This window comes from Perca fluviatilis, chromosome 6, assembly GCF_010015445.1.
Source record: "Perca fluviatilis chromosome 6, GENO_Pfluv_1.0, whole genome shotgun sequence".
Taxonomy (NCBI): domain Eukaryota; kingdom Metazoa; phylum Chordata; class Actinopteri; order Perciformes; family Percidae; genus Perca; species Perca fluviatilis.
Genome location: NC_053117.1, coordinates 35,630,998 through 35,655,993, shown reverse-complemented (window position 1 = coordinate 35,655,993; position 24,996 = coordinate 35,630,998). Strand labels below are relative to the sequence as shown.

Genomic DNA, 24,996 nt, shown 5'->3' with positions numbered 1-24,996 from the left:
AGAAATTGTCATTTTGTGGAAACAAAATAATAAGAAGTGCCCGCAGATGGTGTCCGTGGAAACGGGGTCCGGCGCTCAGAGATCAGAGGCAGAGCGGAGCTGTCTAAACACTGGCGATGGATGTAACGGAATACTGAGTTTGAATGATGGGCAGCGAGGAGAGAACGCCATAACAAGTTCACAGCCAGTTCATCAGTCTGAGAGAGAGGAAGAGGATGAAGAGAAGGAAGGTTTACTGGAGAGAAGACGACACATTTACAGCTTTAACTTTGACTGTATTTGTAGTGTTTGTGTTTAGTCTTTAGTTTACCATTACATCAATGACATTACATGGTTAAATCCACGTGTTTTTAAGATATTTCACATCACATGAAACCTGTCAGATTTTGCAGGGCCAGCCCTAGACTTTTAAAGGTCCTATGACATGCTGCTTTTTGGAGGCTTTTATATAGGCTTTAGTGGTCCCCTAATACTGTATCTGAAGTCTCTTTTATATAGGCCTTAGTGGTCCCCTAATACTGTATCTGAAGTCTCTTTTATATAGGCCTTAGTGGTCCCCTAATACTGTATCTGAAGTCTTTTTTATATAGGCCTTAGTGGTCCCCTAATACTGTATCTGAAGTCTCTTTTATATAGACCTTAGTGGTCCCCTAATACTGTATCTGAAGTCTCTTTTATATAGGCCTTAGTGGTCCCCTAATACTGTATCTGAAGTCTCTTTTATATAGACCTTAGTGGTCCCCTTAATACTGTATCTGAAGTCTCTTTTATATAGACCTTAGTGGTCCCCTAATACTGTATCTGAAGTCTCTTTTATATAGGCCTTAGTGGTCCCCTAATACTGTATCTGAAGTCTCTTTTATATAGGCCTTAGTGGTCCCCTAATACTGTACTGAAATTCAGCCTTGGTGCAGAATTACAACCAGTCCCACAATGAGCTTTACTTAGGACGTGCCATTTCTGTGCCTGTAGCTTTAAATGCTATGAGGAGGAGAGAGGGCAAGGTGGAGGGTGGGGGTGGGGGTGTGGCCTTGACCAACTCTTTCTCATAGGCGGGCCAAAAGGGGAGGTAACCTTCCTCCTTATGATGTCATAAAGGGAAGATTCCAGATCGGCCCATCTGAGCTTTCATTTTCTCAAAGGCAGAGCAGGATACCCAGGGCTCGGTTTACACCTATCTCCATTTCTAGCCACTGGGGGACCATAGGCAGGCTGGGGGAACTCCTATTAATGTTAAAAAACATGGGACCTTTAAAGATCCCCTGGTTATAATATACAATTGCCCAAGAAAAGGGCAACAGTTCTAGTAACAGGTAAAACACGAATATTTTAAAAGCAACCAAAACAGTAAATCAGCAGTTAGTCTGGAGCACTAGTTTGGGAAACTACAGGCAAGTAGTTTAGTCTTCTTTAATTAACATACATGTTGATATTTACTTGTTTTTACTTGTCTCTTAATTTCAGTGTGTTTCAGAGTTAGGGTTAGGGTTAGGATTAGGGTTAGTTTCAGTTTCAGTTTTTTTTTTAACAAATAGTCTAAAATTGGCGAAAGTATGGTTTAAATCAGAAACTGTTTGATCAAACAAAATTACTTTCCACTGAACTCACCTGCAGCACGTCTGTGCGTGTTTTTTTGTGTCAGTTTGTAGTAGCAGTCGCAGTATTTAGTGTAGCAGAGCTCCAGTGTTGTTCTGCTAAAGAAAACACAGGAATCAAAGCTCGCAGAGCTCAGAGTGAAACTCAGCAGCAGATCAGCGGCTCGGCTCGTCTGGTGAGCTTTCATGTCATCAACAGTCTGAGTCTGAGTCTCCTCTTCATCATCTCCTCTGTCGTCTCCCTGCACTGTGAACTTTGTAATGAAGCTGTGAAAATAATCCGATTGCGTTGCTGTGGACGGACGATCACCTCTCTCATGTTCACGCATTAAAGGCGCTCTAAGCGATGTTGGGTGACGTCACTTCTTGTTGACGTTTGAAGTATTGTCAAACAAAACTGAGGTTAGCTTGCCCCTCCCTCCTCATCCTGGAACACTGTTTGTTATGTTTGGTGGTGCAGGTTGGCACAGTTTTGTTTTTTTTTGCCGTTTTTTTACAGTGTGTTCAGGGGACAGGTAGCTAGCGGATAGTGAGGAGATGTTTGCTGTATGTGGCAAAAAATGTTGTAGCCTAAAAAAACGCGAGACATCGCTTAGAGCACCTTTAAGTATAAGTACAACATTGGAGTCAGGACGGGGTTAGCCTAGCTTAGCATTAAGACTGAAAGCAGACGCAAACAGCTAGCCTGGCTCTCTCCAAAGTGGAAAAATACCGGCAAACTAACTAAACTAAAGCTCACTGATTAACACGTTATGCATCACTTGTTTCATGTGAACACAAGCAGAAATGTAAGAAAAACAAGTTTTTTGAAGTCTCCCTATAAAGGGTAAACTCATCCTTTAATATATTTAATACTATGTTGGGGTTTCCACCTTTAATCCTCTTAGTTTCAGTCGAGCCAAGATTATTTTTTGGGGCATTTTGGCCAATTTTTGATTGATAGGCCAGGTGTAGACAGGAAGGGGGGAGAAAGAGGGGGAAGACATGCAGCAAAGGGCCGCAGGTTGGAATCAAACCCCAGGCCGCTGCGTTAAGGACTGAGCCTTGGAACATGGGGCGCACACTCTACCAGGTGAGCTACCAGGGCGCCCCAGACTTTCTTTTAATATCTAGACAAAAGAACACAGTTGTCAGGTACACAGGGTGATAGACAGTATCCCATTAAACCCAGTGTTCCCATTGGTGAAGACTACTTGAACTGGTTTGATAGGTTTCCAGATAAAGTGGAGGATCGAGGAGAATTCAGCCTGTGAAATTTTTCCCATTTACTCGACCGTGAACCTGTGTCTCATTCTGTGGTTTATAAACGACCGTAATATGGTTTAATTTACTTCTATCAATCATGGTGTAAAAGTAGCCGTCAGCCTCTCAAACTGCGGATATTTAATTTTGGGAAAAACAGAAAAAAAAGCAACATTAACATCCTGTTCCTCTCAGCCCGCTCTGGTCTGTGTGGCTCTGTGGGAGTTTTGTGTCCAGATAATAATCTCTCATTATGTTGCTACAGTCAATTAACATCCATTACTGTCAGACTGCATCTCTGAGTAAATGTTGACACTCGCTAATTCCCAGCAATGCTCTCGCCACATTTAACCTGGAAAAACACTGCAGAGAGCAGAGAGCAGTTTTTAGCAGTTTCTACTTATTTTTTTTAGGAGAGTTTCAAACACCACAATTTTTTCTTCCCTTTCGGTTTTTCACTCTGTGAGATGGTTATTTTATACGACCAAAGGACAAACGAGTCTTTAAAAGATTAAAATACATAACAATGCTGTACACGGACAACCAAATCAACTACTGTCAGAAACAACCATTATAGCAAAATGTGTAAATCTATTTCTTCTCAAAACATTATTAGTTATGTTATTAATGTCATCTGTAGAAAGTAAAAACAGATTGTCATTTAAAAAAAATTACAGTTAATTTCCCTTATTAATAAATAAAGCAAAGAGTGGCTACTTTGAAGAATCTAACATATAAGACATGTTTTCAGTTATTTCACACTTTTTTGTTAAGTACATAATTCCATGTGTTCATTCATAGTTTTGATGCCTTCAGTGAGAATCTACAATGTAAATAGTCATGAAAATAAAAAGGAAACGCATTGAATGAGAAGGTGTGTCCAAACTTTTGGCCTGTACTGTATATATATATATATATATATATATACTGTTTATACTTCTACAGCTATACAAATTGCAGCTTTTATCCAAAGTACAATCCACATTAAAATTACATACTTACTTATTGACCATCCTTTGATACTGGTATCATTTAGTTTTTAGTAATGTCAGGTAAACATTATGTGTGTTATATTTTGACAGTATGGTGAAACCAACCACAGTCACTTTGACCCCAAAATAAAATAATTGAAATAAACCCACAGTCATTCAAACGTCAACACTATTCATTTTATTGGTCTTTCAATACAAAAGTAGATAGATATGAACCCCTGTCAAAACAAGGGTTGAATAAATGTAATTCAAATTTAGTTTTTATTTTTTTTATTTTCCTTATGATATGTAGTCATTAGTAACAAATTGATTGCCAAAGTCGTGACAGATCAAAATGATAGAATAAAGCATCTGTGCGATAGGACAAAAAGTTCACATCTGAGGGTCTGCGAGTACCAAAAAATTAACAAAAGCAAATCACAATATTCACAGAAATCCCACTCACTGTTAAAACACGCAAAGTATTAAAATCATTGACTGGATTCAGGGCCTAAACACAGCATTTAGATTAAAGAAATGTAAGTTTTTAAAATAAAGGTTATGTATTTAAATCGTATATATATATATATATATGGTTTAATCAAGTGTATGTTGTTTGTCTGCTGGCTGTAGAAGGTAATACTCAGTAGAATCTCCTGCTGTATCCCCAGGTTGTGACATGTGTGCCGATAACAGGAACGGCGAGTGTCCGATGCACGGCCCTCTTCACTCTCTGCGTCGACTCGTCGGCACCAGCAGCACGGCTGCTCCTGTCACCCTGCCGGACGTCCCTGATTGGCTCAGAGATCTGCCCAGAGAGGTGAGACTTCCCGTCTGTCTGTCTGTCTGTCAGATGCTTGAGTTTTGTGTTATACAATGTTTTAAAATGGAATGGAAATACTCAAGTAAAGTATGTAAGTACCTCAACTTTGTACTTACAGTAAGTACATTACTGGAGTAAATGTACTTGGTTCCAATCCACCACTGACTTTTGCCCCAGCTGTCCTGTGGGAGTCGTTTCTGATCCTGAACAGCTGCCCAATGCATAGAAATAAATTGTATTAATAGAAATATCTGCTCTGAGCAGAGTTGTTTTATTGACCTATCTGTGTGTGTGTGTGTGTGTGTGTGTGTGTGTGTGTGTGTGTGTGTGTGTGTGTGTGTGTGTGTGTGTGTGTGCGTGCAGGTGTGTCTGTGCACCAGTACAGTTCCTGGTCTGGGTTACGGGATCTGTGCGTCTCAGAGGATCCCTCAGGGAACCTGGATCGGCCCGTTTCAGGGAGTCCCTATGCTGCTGGACAAACTGCATTCTGGAGCGGTCAGAAACAGCAGACACCTGTGGGAGGTAAGAAAGGCTGTGAGGGAAGTGTGTGGACTTATGGGTACTGTAGTGTCCATGTTGAGCGCTCGTGTCCAAACTGTCTCACAGTATTGTTCAAGATTACGGTGAGTGGGAAGTGAGCCGTCCAGTGTTAATGCCTTCATGCACAGGAGGCGAATCCCTGTGAGGAGGATAACAGGTGGTGGAGAATGAATGAGGCGTCTTTGTGCGACAGAAAAAAAAATGCGTCAAAAATCACACGCGAAAATGAACGAACAAATATACTTTGTCTGGTATGTACCGAGTCGGCCTGTCAAACCGTTCAAACGTACCAGTGCTCATGAATCCCCGACAGACGGCAGCATGGAAGGTTAATGGCGCATTTACAAGCTCCTCGGATGGTCGTCCCTCTGACTATTGTGTGTTCATGAGCATTAGGCCTCAGTGGTGTATTTATATATGAAATCTTTATTAATGCAAACTCAGGATGACTGGTAAATGCATTGACGAGAAGTTTTGTGGGGGTGGACAGCAAATAGTATTAAAACTCAAAAGGTTCGATACATTTTCATGTATCAACTCAAAGGAACCAGTTCTGTGAAAAGAGTTGGTCCGCCCATCAATAATTTTAACATAAAATAAACTATATTTCTCTTTTTAAAGATCCGTTTGGACAACATGGACGCGACTGAAATGTGTTGAGTATCACTTGACCAAGAGTGGAGATAGACATTCTTATTGTTATTTATTTTTTGAGACCTTTAAACCCGACGTGACAATTTAGTGGCACATTACTGCAGGTCTTCGAAATTATTCAAAATTCTACTGTTAAGTATTGTCTCTGCAGGCAGATTTATGTGTAGCTGGCTGCAGGCCGTCAGAAAGACGTTCTACACCTCTAAACTGAAAGTGGGATTGTTGTGATAGTGGATTGTTGCTGCAGGAGGCAGTTCAATGATTCTACAGCAGCAGGAAGATCATCAGTGGAGTGGAGATTTTAGCAAGAACCTAAAATGAATTAATCATTTTAAAATTGGTAAACCTTTAAATGCGTTTAATGCCACATCACATTCATTTCATTGCTTTTATCATGTTATAGCTGGAAAGTACTCAAAAGATGTATCGTCCCTGCTGGTTTTCCGTCATACTCTTGAAGCCGGTATAACATTGTTAAAAAGTCTTACATTTTACTCTGTGATCTTGTGTGCATGTAGTACATGTTTAAGTTTAGTGTGTGCCTGCGTGCGTGCGTGCGTGCGTGCGTGCGTGCGTGCGTGCGTGCGTGCATGTGGTCAGCGTCATGTCACCTCTCAGTCCATTGATCAGAGCAGATTGTATTTACATACAGTGGCAGGAGAAAGTCAATGTGGCAGTTATAAACAGCTGCATTAGCATTAGAGTGAGAGGGGGGAGAGAAAGAGAGAGGGAGTGAAGGATGCTGGGAGACAGAGAGATAGATGAGTCCCTTGTGGCCGAGCTGGTAAAGGTCAGTCAGACGTCGGTTGATCGGACATCAGTCTCTCTGCTGTTAACCGCAGCAGCACATCAGGAGGGGTGGGGGTGGGATTATTTGGGGGGGTTGGGGGCGTCCTACAATGGGTCAGAGGTCACGGGGGTGTGGGCAGGCAAAGATATCATAGGCCAAGTCCAGCAGGAGCAAGGAGCTCGTCACGTCAGGATTTGTTCTTCAGACAGAGAAAGAGTTGAGTTCACTGACAACAGGATTTTACAGTTCTTAATTATTTGATCTGATGCAGACTCAGTGCAGAGACTTCTACAGTCAGTATTCAGCTGTTACAGTGTGTTTACTGACAGTAACTGATACTGACAGATGATGTTAAAAGTGATCCTCCACTCAAAAACTTTTTCAACTTTTTAGAGTGAAACTTTTTTTTCATTTTCTATAATATTATAACCTAATTTTCAAAATATAATGCATTTCTGTTAAAATTATGACTTTATAATCTAAAATAACGTGGGATGCACAATATGTATTGCGCCAATATATTATCGTCCGATAATAGGAAATTTATATTATTATGTACGTTCTATGGTATTATTCCGATAAAGAAATTATAGGCAATAAATAGAGCTGATAATAAAGCTTTTGTTTTGTATTGAGTATTTCATTTGTTGACATGTCTCATTTGACAGATTTTGTCAAAGCAATTTGAAATTCTTGCTAAATGCTCTATAAACGCCAACGTATGTTTGTGAAGTTTTATGATGTACTTTACTAGAAGGAAGAAATTAACATTTGAAGAGTGGAAACTGTTGATGTATTTAGATCAGAGCTATGGAATAATTAATCATTCTTCTTTGCTTCCTACATCTTAGCCTTTCTTACCTTCTGAACCTCTTTTTAAAATAGAAAAATGTGAAATTATGGGTTATTTTATTGGTACCCGCCATGAGAAGCAGGTAATTATTATTATTATCAATATCATCCATATCATGCATCTCTAAAAAATTACATCTTTATTTTTGTAAAGTTATGACTATTTTTCGCAATATTAGAGCTTTTCACCCAACATGTTTTCTTGAAATCTCTGTTTTTGGGTGGAAAATCACTTCAAGAAACTGTCATTATGTGTTAGATTTATAGTGTGAATATCCAACCATTGGCATTTAGTGCTATTTAGACTATTCATTTCTTGACTAAAATATGATATAATTGTGTTTTTTTTCTTTCTTTTTGTTTCACCTATTTTTATTTGCTGCTTGAGTGATAAAGTCACTTTTCTGTCCTTTAATAATAATAAAAAAAAAAATTATTTAAAGAAATGTTATGTTCCTATACAATTATGGTAAACAAACCTTCATTCAGGTCAGGAAAAATGACTATTTCTTGTTGTAAACAGAGATTTTCCATCACCAGGGTATGTGATATACAATAAAATATATATAGGTACAGTGTAAAAATACATCTCATAAGACTGAAAACACTACTGGATAAATGTGTGGAGGTTTAAAATACCAATTATTCCTGGATAGGCAGTAAAAACCAGAGTAAAGAGGAGGGAGAGGGTAAAGTGAATTGGCCACATTAAGGTGTTCTACGGCTCAGTGTTTAAACATCCTTGTCCGGTTGTTGTACTTGGACCCAGCAGAGTGGCGCTGGGTCGTTGAAGCCGTTGAAGCCCCCGGGCCCCAGAGAAATGCTGATCCGATAACCCGGCTCTAACCATCGGCAGATTATCGGCTGCCCGGTTTAAACCGGTCATTAGGCCTATTGATGAAGAAGCTTTACACGCAGATCCCATTAAAACTCACTGGTTGTTAAACTCCCTTATTGACACTCCCCAAAACAGGAAGAGATATTTGTCCTATAGCCAATCAGGGAGCTCGTGTCATGTTGTCTATGGTGTCTGGGAAGGGCCAGTTTTAATTAAGACACTTGCCGTTACGTCTGGGTGGAACAGAGGAGGATTTTCTGGTGCTGCAGTATATTAAGCCTCGACACATTGATCTCCTGCGAAGCCGAGCTCAGTGTTTGAGTTTATGGAGGAATAATTCTTTAACGCTCGGACCTGGAGCTTCATCACTCACTGTTTCTGGACTCGTCACAAAGAGATGTTGACACTTATATTATTTGAATATCTCTATATATCTATATAATATGTTTTGTGATTTTTAACCCCATGCATGAGGTCTGATGTAGGACAGTGGAGAAAGCATCCTTTAAAGCACATTTTCAATAGAATGCTTTATAGATCAAGTCTAGTTTAGTGCTAAATCAATTAATTGATTAATCAGTTAATCAATTGGCAGGAAATTAATGGACAGAAATTTCTTATTCTTTTTCTGGTTCCAGTTTCTCTAAAGTGAAGATTGTTATGGTTTTCTCTTATTTATATCATTGTAAACTAAATATATTTGTATTTTGGAAACAACCAGACGTCTGGGCTGTCCGGCTGTTTTTCACTGTTTTCTGCCATTTAATACACTAAAACATTTACTTAAACATATTAATGATAATGGAAATATTTGCTAGTTGCAACCTGCATAGTTACTTTCTTTGTTTACTCTCCTGTATTAAAAGCTTTAGTGCGTAACTTTTTTATATTAATAAACGTGCGTTACATTCAAGCCGTTGCCAAATGAGTTGCTACAAAGCTAATTAAGACTATCAGCTCCACTCAACTCTCTCTGTATTTCTCAGTATGGCTGTGTTCAGAAGATTGTGGCATCCGGAAACTGGAGTGAAGATAATTACCTTTTCTGAAGAGTCCATCATGTTTTTTTAATCCTCCGTGTCCTCCTTGGCTACTAGCTACTGCGCGATCACGGAAAATTTCCATCATGTGGACAGCGGGCAGTTTTGTTGTCATTACTTAATATTCCTCATGGGGGAGACAGAAACTACGCACTAGCTTTAAGTATAATAACAATTTGCAGTCAAACATTACAAAAAGAGAAGCACCATGTTGGCTAAGTCCTTGGCAGTGGCCCGGGGTTCGAATCCGAGCCGCAGCCCTTTGCTGTGTGTCGTCCCCTCTCTCTCCCCTTTCCTGTCTTCAAGCTATCCTATCAATTAAAGGCCATAAAAGCCCAAACAAATCATCTAAAAAATAAAACATAAAAACTTATATAAAAGTAGTGAAAACCCACAATTAAAAAGTGCTTTCAGATCAGTTAAAGAAGGAAACAGGGGGTGTAAAGGAAAGCATCAGAGGCAAAAAATAAGAGAAAGAAAAACTGGAAAGAAAGAAGGACAAAAGAACTAAACAATGCAAGAAAGAATGGGAAGAAAAAAGGAAGGAAGAAAAGTAGAAGGTATCTTCCCCTCCTAGTGATGCTTTACGACCTTTTTACATTTTCAATGTGAAATCTGAATCTGCCAAGTAACCAATCAATCTCATTTAAAGTACCAGAAACGTGTTTGACTTGGAAAAGTTTGATTCCAAAGTCTGAATTAGTCTGACTTACCACCCACATTTTTAGTAACTCAAATAGATCTTGTTTTGTTTTGAAAAATGTCTCTTTCAAATTAAATCACAGTGCACAGCTCTTCTAGTCTGGCTATCACCAGACCAAGCTTAATCTTAAGATTGAACATTAGTCTGGAGAGTCTGCTCTGTATTTTCTACTGCACAAGAGGCGTGATCAACGGGCATAGTTCAAATGACTCTGTACGCAATTGGATAGTCCTTCAACCAATCAGACCAATGATCCGGGTGACGTAGCAGCGACAGCGGAATCAACGGGTTGCTGCGCTTCGGTGGCCGGCTTGTTGAATGTAAACAAGCTGCTTGGTCGCTTCTCTATCGTTATCGTGTTAAACCCGCCAATAGCGCGGCAGGTGGATAAGCCGGTTTGTGATTGGTCCCCGCAAATTTGTAACGGAAGCAGGATAGATAAACGCACAGGTTTCCAGCCTGAGCTGCAGGGCGAAATCAAATCGCCGGCAGATCAGGCTGCGTTCACCCTGTCTAAGCTGTATGTTGTGAGTGGCCAGCAGGATGTCAAACAGACAAAATGGTCATCCAGTCTAATAATGATCTTATCTCGTGTTGAATACGAAAACTGAATTTTCATAGCAACCAGTAACTCCAGCCATGAGATAAATAAAGTGAGAAATGTAATATTTCCCTCTAATACGTGCTGTTTGGATATGAAGCTAAAGGAGACTTTTAGCGTCAATAACAACGCCAAAGGCACCTGACCAAGCGTCTGTATTTTACATGATGGGAGTGAGAATGTGTTGGAAAGAGAGTCTCCCAAAGTGGAAATGCTGCCCTCCAGTTAAGTACCAGAACCTGAGAATTGTTGTTGTTGAGTCACATTACAGTGAATATTTCCACTTGTGTCTGACCGTACTTGCTGAGGGAAAGGAAGGCAGTTTCCCGAATATTCGAACTGGTGACCTCCCGGTCCGAAACCTCGAGGCCGTCCTGATTGAAAAGAATGTGCAGTACAAACAGGAGAAACATCCTGAAGTCACAGCTCTGACCTCGTCCTCTGAGGGGTTGTTGTTTTTTTTTTTACGGCAGTTTTCTTTTGGACAGATCTGAGACGGGACGAGCTGTCAGCGCAGAGTCAGTGAAAACAGCCCCAAAGATCAGAAAGAAAGGAAAACTTCAGCTGCACAGTTTGAGGCTAAATATTTTGTTAGTGTGATGGGACTCCTGAGGATTCCGAAAAATTCCCAAATCCCTGTTGGTATCTTGGCTTCTTACATCTTAAAATGTATTTTCTTTGTCTGTTTCTTGTAAGTGAATCACTGTTGTCAGTCTTAACTCGGCTGTCGGTCGGTCCGTTTGCGTTTGTCTGTCTGTCCATCATCTTATTCCCGCTGAATTCCCCGCTGAATTCCCATTGACTTTGTGTTTTCAGTGGTTTGTGGTCACAGCGTCCAGTAAAGACTCTGTAATGTTTTCTCGACTGATGTCATTATTTAATGTTTGCGTAACTGTCTGTATTCTGGGTTGTATTAAAAGGCCTACTGACATCATCAGTTTGATTATCAATGGTTTTTATGTCAAATTATGTTTTGGTTGCCTGTTGCTTTGATTGCAGTGAGGCGTTTGAGTTTTTATTGATGGAATTTTGGAGTAAAAGCAGTGAGGACCGCACTGATTATGCTGCAGCAGTTTACTTCATCTTGAGTCTTGAGAGCTCACGGCTCATGATACGGTGATAAAAAGCTGCTAATGTGTTTTCTGTCACAAAGTTGCAGATTATAGGGATGTCATTGAGTCCAATCAGTTATAGGTTCAAAGATTATTTGAGATATTAACTGACTATGCATATTACATGACCCTTCACATACACTGGGCATGTGCGTGCCAGTTTAAACAGGAAACAGATTGTCTGACGTTATTCTGCTGTTGAAAATCATGGATGTATAAGTTGAAAGGCAAAAACAAAGGCAAAAAGTAAGACCAGGGATTTAGATCGACGACTAGGTGGAACTGTTTCTGAATGCAAGCCTACCTAACCGGTAAGACTGGCCGACCTGCGTCATTGTTTTCCAAAGGTCTCGGGTTTGTGCCCGTCTAGACAAAGCAAACCCGAAATTTTCAGACCAAAAGGGGGGCAGCAGTGTTTCCAAATATCTCAGTTTTAGTGGCTCGGAAATGCCAGAGTAGTGCGGACTTGAGGCGTAAAGTATATTCATTTTTAAACCAAAAGTAGTAGTGGTGTAGATGTTGCCTAAGTTAAAGTGCCCATATTATGAAAAAACTCTTTTTCTGGGATTTGGGGTGTTCTTTTGTGTCTCTGGTGCTTCCACACACATACAAACTTTGAAAAAAATCCATCCATGCTGTTTTGAGTGAGATACGGTTTCTGAATGTGTCCTGCTTTGAGTCTCCTAGTGAGCTGTTCAAAATCGGCTGGCAAAAAATGAGCTGGCTAACCACAACCGTTAGCTCGTAGCGTTAGCGTTAGCCGGCTAATGCTAGCACTAGCCGGCTAACGTTAACGCTAGCATGCTACGTCGTTCTCAATAGCAAAGCACTGCTACAACATACACAAGTTCACCATAATCTACAAAAGAACTACTTACATGTGCGCCCTCATTTAGAAGTCTCCCAGCTAATCCTGCCTTGGAACTGACCAAAGTTGGAGAAACAGCTTTCTTTTACTGTCTCTAGAGTTAGCTAGCTGACAAGATCTACATCTGAGCTACTGAGCATGTGCGAGTGCAATCAAAGATAGTACAGAAGAAGAAGAATAAAAGAGGTCTCACTCTGTAGCTAAAACAGAAACCAGGTGAAAAGAGGATCTGCAGCAGTGAGAGAGAGCTGTGCAGTACAACAACAATATGGTGTTTTTTGAAAATTAAACCATGTAAACCTATTCTGGTAAAACCTTAAAATACAGTTATGAACCTGAAAATGAGCATAATATGGGCGCTTTAAAGAAAATGTCAATGGCCAACATGAAACCCCTATCTCTATCCTCTGACACATGCAGTTAGGGTTATGTTACATCTCCATATAGGCGTTGTTTTCACAGAGGGATCGCCCTGCTTCCCAGCATTGCACGCTAGTGGGCTCGCCAGCAGCAGTTGTCAGTTTTTCTTCACTGACCACTGACCAGCGAAGAACCGTGATGGCTGCAGCTGATTGGACGCACGCGTCACGTGGCTCTGTCTGCTCCCGGATTTCAAAACCATCCATAATGGCGGCTCGTTTGGAATACGATCTCTTATTTTACAGAATACTTCACCGAAACGTGTTTTTGAAAAAATTTTAAGCGAGAAATAGGCCATGCAGTTACTGAATGTGTCTTCATTTCAGATCGACAACGGTCAGTTTAAAAGATTTTCGTCAACTTTTGAGAGGTGTCTAGACGAATGAGTTCCTCAATTGCATAAAGTTGAATCCAGCCAACTTTATGCAAATGAGGAGCAGGTGACTCGACGCCCCGCTTCTCCAAAGTCCCCGCGACGCTACCAGAATGCATTGCACGGCTGCTCCCATAGAAATGAATGGGAAGCGTGGAAATGGCGCTGACAATGGACAATTAGGGTTATGGGTTAACCATTCTAACCCATGTTATCTGACTATTTGCATCTGTTTTGTCCAATCAAAACACACAGATCAGAACTATAGTTGGACCAGACTTGGAACCAAGGTGAACCAGAGACCCTGTTCTGGGGTTTAAATAAAAAATGATCTCCTGGCTCCCAGGAGATCATGTAACTTGAAGTTCGGACTTCGGCCACCATAAACCACCACTCACCGACGCCGCTGTTTGGTTAAACCCACTCGGTGAGTCGGGTTAACTCAGTTCATTTCTCCACTCTGTGTGACATTACCCTGTAGGCATGGTAACCACGGGAGGTTCAAGAACAAAGACTGGGGATTTCCCTCAGGACCTTCATGTTGGAATAACAGAGTATGTTTGTGTATAAGTGTGTAGTCTCTTCATAAGTCAGTGGGTTTTCACACAGTGTTAGAGCCGCTGGTTGTTTCCTCTCCTGTGTCGCTGTCTGTTGAGGCTTCACACTTTGCGATGAGCTGCAGTATGAACTGTTAATGTTCTCTTCATGTCTGAGCTTTGAAACCTTCTCCGTATGTTGGTCGTCTTCTGTCAGCTTTAGAGCTGCAAAGATTAATCCATTAGTTGTTAATTATTAAAGTAATCGCCAACTATTTTAATAATCGATCATTCGGTTCAGGGTAATTCTTTATGAAAAAGAAGTAACACTTATCTGATTCCAGCTTCTTAAATGTGAAAACTTTTCTAGTTTCTTCTCTCCTCTGTGACAGTAAACTCAGTCCTGTAGAAGTTGGTACCTCAGTCAGAGTTGGTACCTCAGTCAGAGTTGGTACCTCAGTCCTGTAGGAGTTGGTACCTCAGTCAGAGTTGGTACCTCAGTCCTGTAGGAGTTGGTACCTCAGTCAGAGTTGGTACCTCAGTCAGAGTTGGTACCTCAGTCAGAGTTGGTACCTCAGTCCTGTAGGAGTTGGTACCTCAGTCAGAGTTGGTACCTCAGTCAGAGTTGGTACCTCAGTCAGAGTTGGTACCTCAGTCCTGTAGGAGTTGGTACCTCAGTCAGAGTTGGTACCTCAGTCTGGGTGCGTGACGCTCTGCTGCCTCTCCCTGCTGTGTGAGAAAGCAGCAGCTTCAGACTGTTGACTCTGAGGTGAATCAGGGTTGGTTATCTAAATATTTTCCATTTCTCTGAACGATTATTACCCTCTGATTTATGAGTCGGCTCTCTGCTCGCTGAAAACACAGTTTCTCATGTTGACGAGGTTCTCTCTGGATGTGTGGAGGTCCAGACTGTTGCTCTTGGGCACGACGGCGGCGGTGATGGCAGCAGGTTTATGAGGCTTACTGCTGAAAATGACAGGTTGCGATTAAGAAAAATGAAAGATTTGGTGGACTAAATACCAGAGTGCCATAGACGGGATGAATGAGGAGCAGTCAGTCTTTATTTGGGTTTTATTTAACCTTCATTTCACCTGGCAAGTCGGCTATGAACACATGTGGTTAACATCAGATGGATGTGGAGTGAGGGCTTTCTCTCTGTTAGGACACTGAGGAGGAGACAAAAGAGGAGATTTTGAAGTTAAAGAGGAATAAAAAAAAGGAGATAAAGCTAGATATTTTGATTGAACTTAAAGCAGGCCAGGAGGATTTGAAGAGATTTTAAATACACATGTTCCCCCTGATGATTCTGAGCGGTTTAAAGGATAAGGCTGATGCTATTCTGTTTTTTCTTATCATCGGCAAATCCCATAAAAAGACCAAAACCAACAACATGTTAGTCAGTCTCTCAATACCTTCTGACTTCCTGTCTATAGCTCTCAGCTCCGAGCCCATTGGTTCCTATGAAGACCTAAAAAATGATACAGTATTACTGTATGTCTTGTGCAACCAGCAGCTCTATAGTTCGCTCTGTTGGTCGGTCCACAAAGAAATTCCCCATGCTTTGGCGGCCACAGTTTTTGCCCCAGGAGGCTGAAATTTGGCCGAAATGTTAAGTGTGTGTGTGTTGATGCGTGTATGTGTATGTATGTGTGTGTGTGTGTGTGTGTGTGTGTGTTTGAATGTGTGTGTGTGTGTGTGTTTGAATGCCTGCGCGTACACCATTGCGAATTTGCACTTGTTTAATGGTGTTCCCTTTAAAGTATTCATTATTATTTTTCACTTTTTCTGACAGATGTTTCTGCAGTTAGAGGTAATTATTCCGTGATTTTAGGGGTTTTATTCACGTTGGCGCTGTTATTTTACTGGTCAACAATTTCCTAATAATTTCCCACTACAGTAGAGACAAAGGTATTTTAGTTAGAGTTTAGTTGATTATATTGAGTTTATATTCAGATTTTTTATAAATAACTGTTTTTGATAAAACAGAAAATGTAATGATCCCCCCAAAATGTAACATGTAAACATGCAGCTGATTGGATGAACGCGTCACGTAGGGCTGGTTGCTCCCGAATTTCAAAACCGACCATAATGGCGGCTCATTAAATACGATCTCGTATTTTACGAAAATATTCTGAAAACATTTTAAACGAGAAATAGGCCATGCAGTTGCTGAATCTGCTGAATCATTTCAGATCGACCACGGTCAGGTAAAAAGATTTTCATCAGATTTTGAGAGGCGACGATTTTATGCAAATGAGGAGCGGGCGACGAATAGACACCCCACTTCTCCAATGTCCCCGCGACGCTACCAGAATGCATTGCACGGCTGCTCCCATAGAAATGAATGGGAAGCGGGGAAATGACGCTGACAATGGACACACGCCATTAGTTTACCTTGATTGACAGCTATCGCTCAGGAAGCCCGGAGTTGGTGTACCGGCCGAAGAAGTGTTTTTCTGTCTTTATTAACGATGCAGCGCAAGCACCATAAATAAAGGAATGTACAAGTGTCTCGAATTTGTTCTCTTGTTGGGATATGTGTGATGCTTTTGTTTTGAAATGTCCATAAATCCTTGCCAATGTATGAACCCATGTCTCTAACATTAGAGCCAACGTTAGCCTTAGCTAACATGGCTGTGAGCCTGGCCAGCCAGTCGGAGTATTCCAGAAACAGAAATGAAGTTTTATGATGTGGTGTATTATGTAACGTTAACGTTAATGTGTTATCGTGTTATACTAATAAGTTAGCATGGCAAGACTAAGTATTGTTTGCTTAGTTGGCCCTAAATTTCTGTTATGGATTAATCAGACTGGCTGGCGAGGCTAAACAATAGCCATGTAAGCTTAGGCTAGTGAGCGTGTTTTATCACGCTCGCGAGATATGACATCATCCTGACGCCATAAAAGTGCTGTTTTCAAAGATCTTTTATCGGCCTCAGATGATTAGCATTCAGCCTGAAATAACCCACCTCTGTTGCAAAGCCAGTTACCTCAGAGTTAAAGTCCTTTTTGTAATGTGGCTGGGTTGGCTCAGTGAGTAGAGCAGGCGCACATATAGTTGGAGGGTTATGCAGTGACGCAGAGGTCCAGGGTTTGAATCCGACCTCTGACGATTTCCTGCATGTCTTTCTCACCTAGCTGTCCTCTTGAATAAAGGTGGAAAAGCCCTTTTTAATGAAGCGTTCACACTAATTTGTCCATCACCTGCGGGAGGAGGACGAGACACGCAAAGATTAGGAAAAGGAGGAAGATAGAAAGCGGAGGGAGTGAGGCGTAGACATGGTGAGATAAGGAGGAGGAGGCCGATGAAGAGAGCAGATTACAGAATTAGTGGAGTTTCATTGATTAGCTGTAGAACAGAAGCGTACGAGCATTGATCGCCTCTCAGGAACAGTTTTACAAGATTTGGACTGGAAAAGAATAAGAAGTAGACAATCGTGTGTTGTGTAGAGAAAGAGAAGAAGAACCTTTTCTGATGCTGTCTGCAGATACTGATTGGATACTGAAACAGCCGATTGGTCAGGTTGAGGAACTACGACCCACCATCCTAGCCTACCTATTTCTCACTTTTGTTTGTCAAAGCTGATACTGTTGGATGGTAAAACACTTGAAGTGGTGCATTCATGTGCTGGTGTGAAGCTCCGACATCTGACATTTGAGAGATGATTGCTTAACAGAGTCCTTTTTTATTGCAAAAACATCCTAAATATGCATTAACCTTTGTAAAGCATCCATGTTTGCTTATTATTAGTTCTAGGAATTTTATTTTCCGACCCTATACAGTGTTCAGCATGGCAAGTTTATTGACACATATAGCACATTTTAGACACAAAGGTCTAAAATCATTTACGGGATCATTCCGGAGACGCCAGAGGTTCCGCTGGATGTCCCTCATTTTCGGCCAGATGTCCCTTAGCTTCCGCTTTCTTTGTGTTGGCATTCTAAACTTCAGGAAACATCTCCGAGCTGGAACCGACAATTTTTTCCATTAAAATTGTCATCACAATTAACAATTAAAATTGTCATCACACACTCGACAGCCATTTTAATTCCAGAGCTCACCTCCCTACAAATGTTCCACCAAAACAAGTTCCTTCCAGAGGCTATTTTGCAGAGGCACCGTGGCCTCGTCCATCGCTCAGCGCCGCCCAAGACGATTGTGATTGGTTTAAAGAAATGCCAATAAACCAGAGCACGTTTTTCTCCCATCCCGGAATGCTATGTGGACTAGCCAGACCCTCCTCCGCAGCGCTGTGGAGGAAGGTCGGGCAATGGGAGACTATATAAAACATAACAGAAATTAAGACAATTTCTAAAAGAAAGAATAAATTAAGAAAAATACAGCAGATTTAAAGGATTTAAGAAGCGCAGAAGTATAAGATTGTAACATCTTTTAATGACCTCGAAAAAGGCGGCGGCAAACAGAAAAGTTGACTCTCAATCCTCAAACCTCAGAGATCAGAGATAGACACCATTTTAAGATCATTTTGGAAAATGTTGCCCTGGGTTTTCATCCAGGAGAGGTCAGTGAAACCCTTAGTTTGGTGTTAAGTTCCTCATTAGGAAAACTGCTCACAGGTAAATTGAATCACTGAAATGAGTGGGCAGGTGTGGGTGGGACTGGCCAATCTTGACATCTAAATCCTCAGTTCATCTGCTCTCAATTCCACAACTGCAGCTGCTGTAGCACTGCGACATGTACTTTGTATCAGTAGTGTGTGTGACGCCCTGCAAGAAGCAACAAACTGTCAGCTAAAACAATTGCGTCAATTCAATTCAATTTATTTATAGTATCAAATCATAACAACAGTTATCTCGAGACACTTTACAGATAGAGTAGGTCTAGACCACACTCTATAATTTCCAAAGCCCCAACAATTACAGTAATTCCCTCAAGAGCAAGCATTAGCTACACTATTACAGAACATCGGCCATAAATCACTTGGATTAAAAGATGGATATAGATGTCGGTTTAAGAACAGTCAGAGGTTGGAACTAACACTCTGTAATGTGTAAAGTGAATACGTATTTTATACAATTTGCATCTCAGCACACTCTCTGGGAGCGATCATATCCCATATTTTATTTCTAGGAAGGTTGCCTTTAACAGGGTGCGCCTGCATTTTGTTCCTCTCTTACAGTGGGGTTATTTTATAATATTTGTTTTTTTGGCACAGTACGTAAAGTTTCTCAGAGGAGAATCCTCAAAACACACCGAGAAGTTTTGCCTGAAATGCTCTTTGAAGCAGTCGCTGTGGGACCCTCCTGCACTGCTAGCATCTTAGAACCAGCTAATCGTGCACAGAGATGACCTCACAAAATAAATTCTACTTCTTGGGGAAACATTGTTTTGTCAATGCATTTATTTACCTTCTTTGCTTGGGAGTCTTAAAATAAGAAAATAAATCCTGAATCTTGACCTGAAAAGCTTTGTGTGTGTGTGTGTGTGTGTGTGTGTGTGTGTGCATTTTCAGACAGGAATGTGGTTCAGTTATCAGTTAAAAACACTTAACTGCAGCTCTGAAGCAACACTGGCATGTAAATGGCTGCTTTACCATCAGAGGATGATGTGTGTGTGTGTCAAAAAGTCACTAATGCAGCAGTGAGTTATCATGTCTGAAGGTGTTACGACACTTTCTCTCTCACTTACACACACACAAACACACACATACACACACACACACACACACACACACACACACACACACACACGGTATCTCTGTGGCGTCTGCTCGGTCCAGACAAGGAGAGAAGATTTTACTCTCTGTAATAAGGTCAGAAGGTTAAAACTCTGTATTTCAGACACACTTTCTGTATCTCTCACACACACACAGACAGACAAAAAAAAAAAATAAAAACACACACACACACACACACACACACACACACACACACACACACACACACAGCTGTTGGTTGAGGTTTTGCAGATCGCTCTCCAACAACTGTCACTCAGAAATATGTGTGTTCAGTGCAAAAATGCAAAACTACCAAATATTCTCATTTCAGAGCTCTAAATGTGATGTGATCCTTGTGAAATGAGAGAGACACACTCTGAAGTGTCGGGACTAAAGTATTTTTTGTTGTTGTACTCAGTACCAATACAACAAGATAAAAAAATAGTAAATACTAAAAAATGTCTTGCATTTAAAATCATGCTTAAATACAAGTATCAAATCAGCAAAATGTACTTGCAGTAAACGCCTACTCGTTCTGCAGAAAACAGATTCAATTTGTATTAGATTAATAATACTGACGCATCGGTGTTAGAGCAGAATTTTGTAGTTGCCTGAGGTGGAGGTAGTGTTAAAGTTCCCTAGTTTAGTCCAGTGGTTCCCAACCTAGGGGTCGGCCCAGCCAAAGGGTCACCAGATAAATCTGAGGGGTCGGGAGATGATTACAGTAATAGGAGAGAAGAAGAAGAAAAGCAATTCTGGCAAATCTGTTATTATAATGAAACCATGTGAAGTTGACAAAAGAAATGTCTGTTTGGTGAAACTACTAACAACTCATAGACATCTGAAACATTGCAAAGACCCCCAAGTAGACACCACTTTTTTCTTCAGGGACACAAACTCAAAAGGTTATGAACATTGACAATCTTTTTGTATGGTGTACGCTTTTTTGTCTAAAGTCTTAATCTGAAAAATAACTAAAGCTACATCAAACAAATGCAGTGGAGTAAAAAAGTCCAATATTTAGTGCTGAGATGTAGCGGAGTAGAAGTATAAAGTAGCAGAAAATGTAAATACTCAAGTAAAGTTTCACGCCAAATTGCAAAATATTTGACTGGTATTCCAAAGCATATCAGAGGCCCTTCAGCCCGAGCCTGGACTTGCTATTTTGGCTGCTCACAAATAACAAGGGCAATTCCAACTACAATGCGGCAACCATTGGTACTGGGACTGATAGTTGCCAAGAGACTGATATTGAGGGAATGGAAGTCTCCCTCTCCTCCCTCCTTTCAGATATGGATCACCAATATCTATCCATAATACAAATGGAAAAACTCTGCACCAGTCAAAGGGACACGTTTTCCGTTCTTGGAACCCATTCCTAACTCACTTGAAAAAGCTAAAATACAGTAAGCTAATTATGTTCCTGTATCAACAACCTTTCCTCCTACGCTGCAATAAGTGTGACTGTAACAACTGGCAATAGCTGCATCTGAGCCCTGTTTGTTTTGCTTGTTTAATTTGGAAAATGTAAATAAATATAATATTACAAAAAAAAGTTTCACCTCTCTTCAATCAGCACAAAAATCAGAACATAAAAAAGACTATTCACCGTTTTACAGAGGGTTATGTGCCGGTTATATGCAGCCTGTTCTCATGAACCGTTCGTTCAAAAAGCTACGAAAAGTTAAGCACTCTAATTCGTAAGCATTCCATGTTTTTTTGCTGTATTCACTACATTGATGGCCGCTGTATAAGATGTTTTGGAAGCTTTCCAGACGTTTTTAGCACTTTTTGTCAATGTTTTTGTTGATTTTTTTTCTGCGCTTTTTCCAATATCTTGATTACTTTTTTCAACATTCATGTATCAGTTATTTTTTAGATGCTATATAATTTAATAAAACACCCAAATTCAATGAAAGTAGTGAACTGATAATTTATTTTACTTTGTATGGAACCATCCACATAATTTTTTTTGCTAACAATTTGGTTGAAAGAAAACCCAAATTTCTGATATAGAAACTTTTTGAAAATGGGTCAAAAACACGAGGGTTAACAGAAAGGTCAACCTCCTGTTCTCATGAACCGTTCGTTCAAAAAGCTACGAAAAGTTAAGCATTGTAATTCGTAAGCATTCCATGTTTTTTTTTTTTGCTGTATTCACTACATTGACGGCCGCTGTATAAGAACGCGACTGGCCGTGGGGGATGGAGGAGGTCGGGATGGATGTATGGCTAGATGGATGGATGGATGGATGGATGGATGGATGGATAAATGGATGGATGGATGGATGGATAGATGGATGGATGGATGGATGGATGGATGGATAGATGGATGGATGGATGGCTAGATGGATGGATGGATGGATGGATGGATGGATGGATGGATGGATGGCTAGATGGATGGATGGATGGATGGATGGATGGATGGATGGATGGATAGATGGATGGATGGATAGATGGATGGCTAGATGGATGGATGGATGGATGGATGGATGGATGGATGGATGGATGGATGGATAGATGGATGGGTGGGTGGGCGTTAACATGCAAGACTTTCAACCCAGAGAGCGGAGTTCACTTCCTGTGGAAAACTAAAGCCTTTTACCCATGCGTGTTCCTCATGCGTTTCCTAATCTAGTCGTTTTGGTGCCTAATCTTAACTTTCATTGCGGCAAAACGCTCATATTTTGTGGACTAAATTTAACCGTAATGTCCGTCGAAACAACCGGCAGCTCGCGGTGCTTAGTGAACTGAACTGAACCACCAACTACCGCTGATACAACGGAGGTCTGAAGCCAGCGTCTCGAAGCTCCGTAGCGGCTTAAACAACTAGCAACGGCCGCTCGGCGTCGTGGAGCTCGTAGCCAGCCGGCGTCACGTGACCAGCCTGCGGTCTCCTAATTTCATAGGATATCATACGCTTTGGTGTGCGTACATTTTCGTACGATATCATACGGACCCGTTCATGAGAATGCGTTGGCCTATCCGTATATCTTGGGTGCGACCAGTAACTCTCTGGAGTTTGCGCATGTAAATGAATGAGCTTTAAAGGTGCTTTGCAGGGCCAGGCTAGTTGTTCCCCCCCCTGTTTCCAGAGTCTTTATGCCAAGCTAAGCTAACCAGCTAATGGCTGTAGCTTCATATTAACCACACAAAAATAAGAGCTATGAGTCTTTTCGTCTCTCTCCCTCTCCACCAGAAAGGAATAAGCGTCAACTATTCCTTTAAATATCAAACCCAATGCTCTGTAGCCTTGATAAATGGCTCTGTTTGTTGCTCATGGCCAACATAAGCACACATAGTTGTGTACGACAAAGATAAACAGCTAGATTTAAAATTGAACCAGTGTTTACTCATATTTTGGTTTGAACTGTATTTGAAAATGAACAGAGGAGAGGTGGCTTATTCTGCAAGAGTGGTTTAAGAAAGTAATTTTTTTCTGTCTTGTCAGTGTATCAAGCAATGAATCCTCTTGAAAAAAAACACATTTGTTTATATAATTTCTGCTTGATGCTAATGTAACGGCCCTGTTTTATTTTTTTATGTCTACATTTTTCCTTAGACACACATGAGCACAGACTGATTAGTTAGTTAACATTTGGCTGCATCTTTAATGTTTCATAATGCAGAAGAGTAACAGATACAAACGTCTTGGCTGGCGTAAAGTAAGATCGTTTTTTTTTTTTTTAGATTTCTTTCAGGTTTCAGTGAAGTGTAAATGCAGGCATGCGCGTGGACAGTGACAGAGCAGTAAGTGAAGCACTGACAGCAGAGATCGATGACTGAGAGAGCGAGCTGTAATCCACCCTCTTTAAAACGTGTGTGTGTGTGTGTGTGTGTGTGTGTGTGTGTGTGTGTGTGTGTGTGTGTGTGTGTGTGTGTGTGTGTGTGTGTGTGTGTGTGTGTGTGTTAATCCTCCCCTCTTACCTTCAGTCTTCTGGTTCTTGTAAATGGAAAGAGGCAGAGACAGACAGATTAGACATCCTCCACTTCAGTTTCACTGAAAAGCTTAAAGTAAATGATCAGTTCCATTCTACTTCCTGTCACTCAGTGACTTCTTTGTTAGTTAACTAAAATAATTTAGATTTTCAGACCATCTACTGTATTAAAATGATAGCAAGTTCCCTTGTTGCGTGCGACACCCCCCTCTCTCTCACCTTGTTTCCTGTCTGCCTATTCACCGTCAACTGTCCAATAGGGGAAAGGGAAAATGCCCCAAAAAATAACCTTAAAAATAAATAAATCAGTAAGCGATATGTTAATTACATTAAAGGGTAACTACTGTTTTTTCAACCTGGACTCTATTTTCCTATGTTTGTGTGTCTAAGTGACTGATGGGAACAAAAATCTTTGACATTGGTCCGGTATTAAGCGAGATCGCTGCAGTCGGCAAAACTAGAGTTGTGATGGTTGGAAAAATGGAAGGACGACCCAAAACGGCTTTTCGTAGTTTTATTTAGTTTCTGTCGACTTTGAATGAAGTGTATTTTACGATGCTAAAATGGAGTCTGGTGGGTTTAGCGAACGCAATTTCGCGGATGTTTTTATGTTTAAAAAAAGGATTGTACTCTTTAACAGAAAGGTTGACCTCTTTAGAAATCCTTTCCATAATGTTGTCAGACACTTAGAATATTAATCTGAGCCTGTCAGTGGCAAAACGAGCCCTTTCGTGAAGGTAAACACAAGCTGGACAATTGCCCTATTAACTTACATTGTAGCTTATTTCGCAGCTGCCGACTGCAGCGATCTCACTTAATATTGGACCAATGTCAAAGATTGTTGTTCCTATCAGTCACTTAGACACAAAAATATAGGAAAATAGGGTGCAGGTTGAAAAAAAACATAACATGTATGGAAGGACTTCTTAAATGTGCATATTGGATGCTGATTTCCCCTATAATATCAATTTAAGATATTCTTAGAATTTGAGGCATTTATGAAGAAATGCCTTTTTTCCATTTTGTGTCTTTGGAAAATTTGGATCTGCCCAGAATTAAAAATACATTTCAGCCATTTTTGAAAAAAGTTTGTGAGCACAGCAAGAGTTTTTAATGTTGCACACACCAGACAATTCTGCAGAGTTCAGAAGAGAGGAAAAGTATTATTATTGACAAAGAAGCCTCTTAACACTCGGCAAATATTTTACACTTTTTATAAGACACTAGAAAATGCTGTTTGTGACCAGAAAGAATGAAATGAGGTTTGGTGGAGATTAGAGCTGAAACAAGAGAAAATGAATCAGCAACTATTTTGAGAATTGATTAATCGTTGAAGTCATTTTTCAAGCCCAAATGACAAACTGGTTTCATTGGTTCCAGCTTCTCCAATGTTGTGACGATTTGCAGCTTTCCTAAACTGAAT

At 40.6% G+C, this 24,996-nt stretch overlaps 1 protein-coding gene across 1 annotated transcript in view; it reads left to right on the top strand.

The window, feature by feature from the left end:
• The window catches only part of prdm6 (PR domain containing 6), a 103,317-nt gene that overhangs the window by 7,958 nt on the left and 70,363 nt on the right, over positions 1–24,996 (top strand). Inside the window, exons 3-4 of the mRNA XM_039804041.1 lie at positions 4,480–4,628; positions 4,995–5,153. Coding sequence (XP_039659975.1) covers positions 4,480–4,628; positions 4,995–5,153 — 308 coding nt within the window. The remainder of the gene's footprint in view (positions 1–4,479; positions 4,629–4,994; positions 5,154–24,996) is intronic.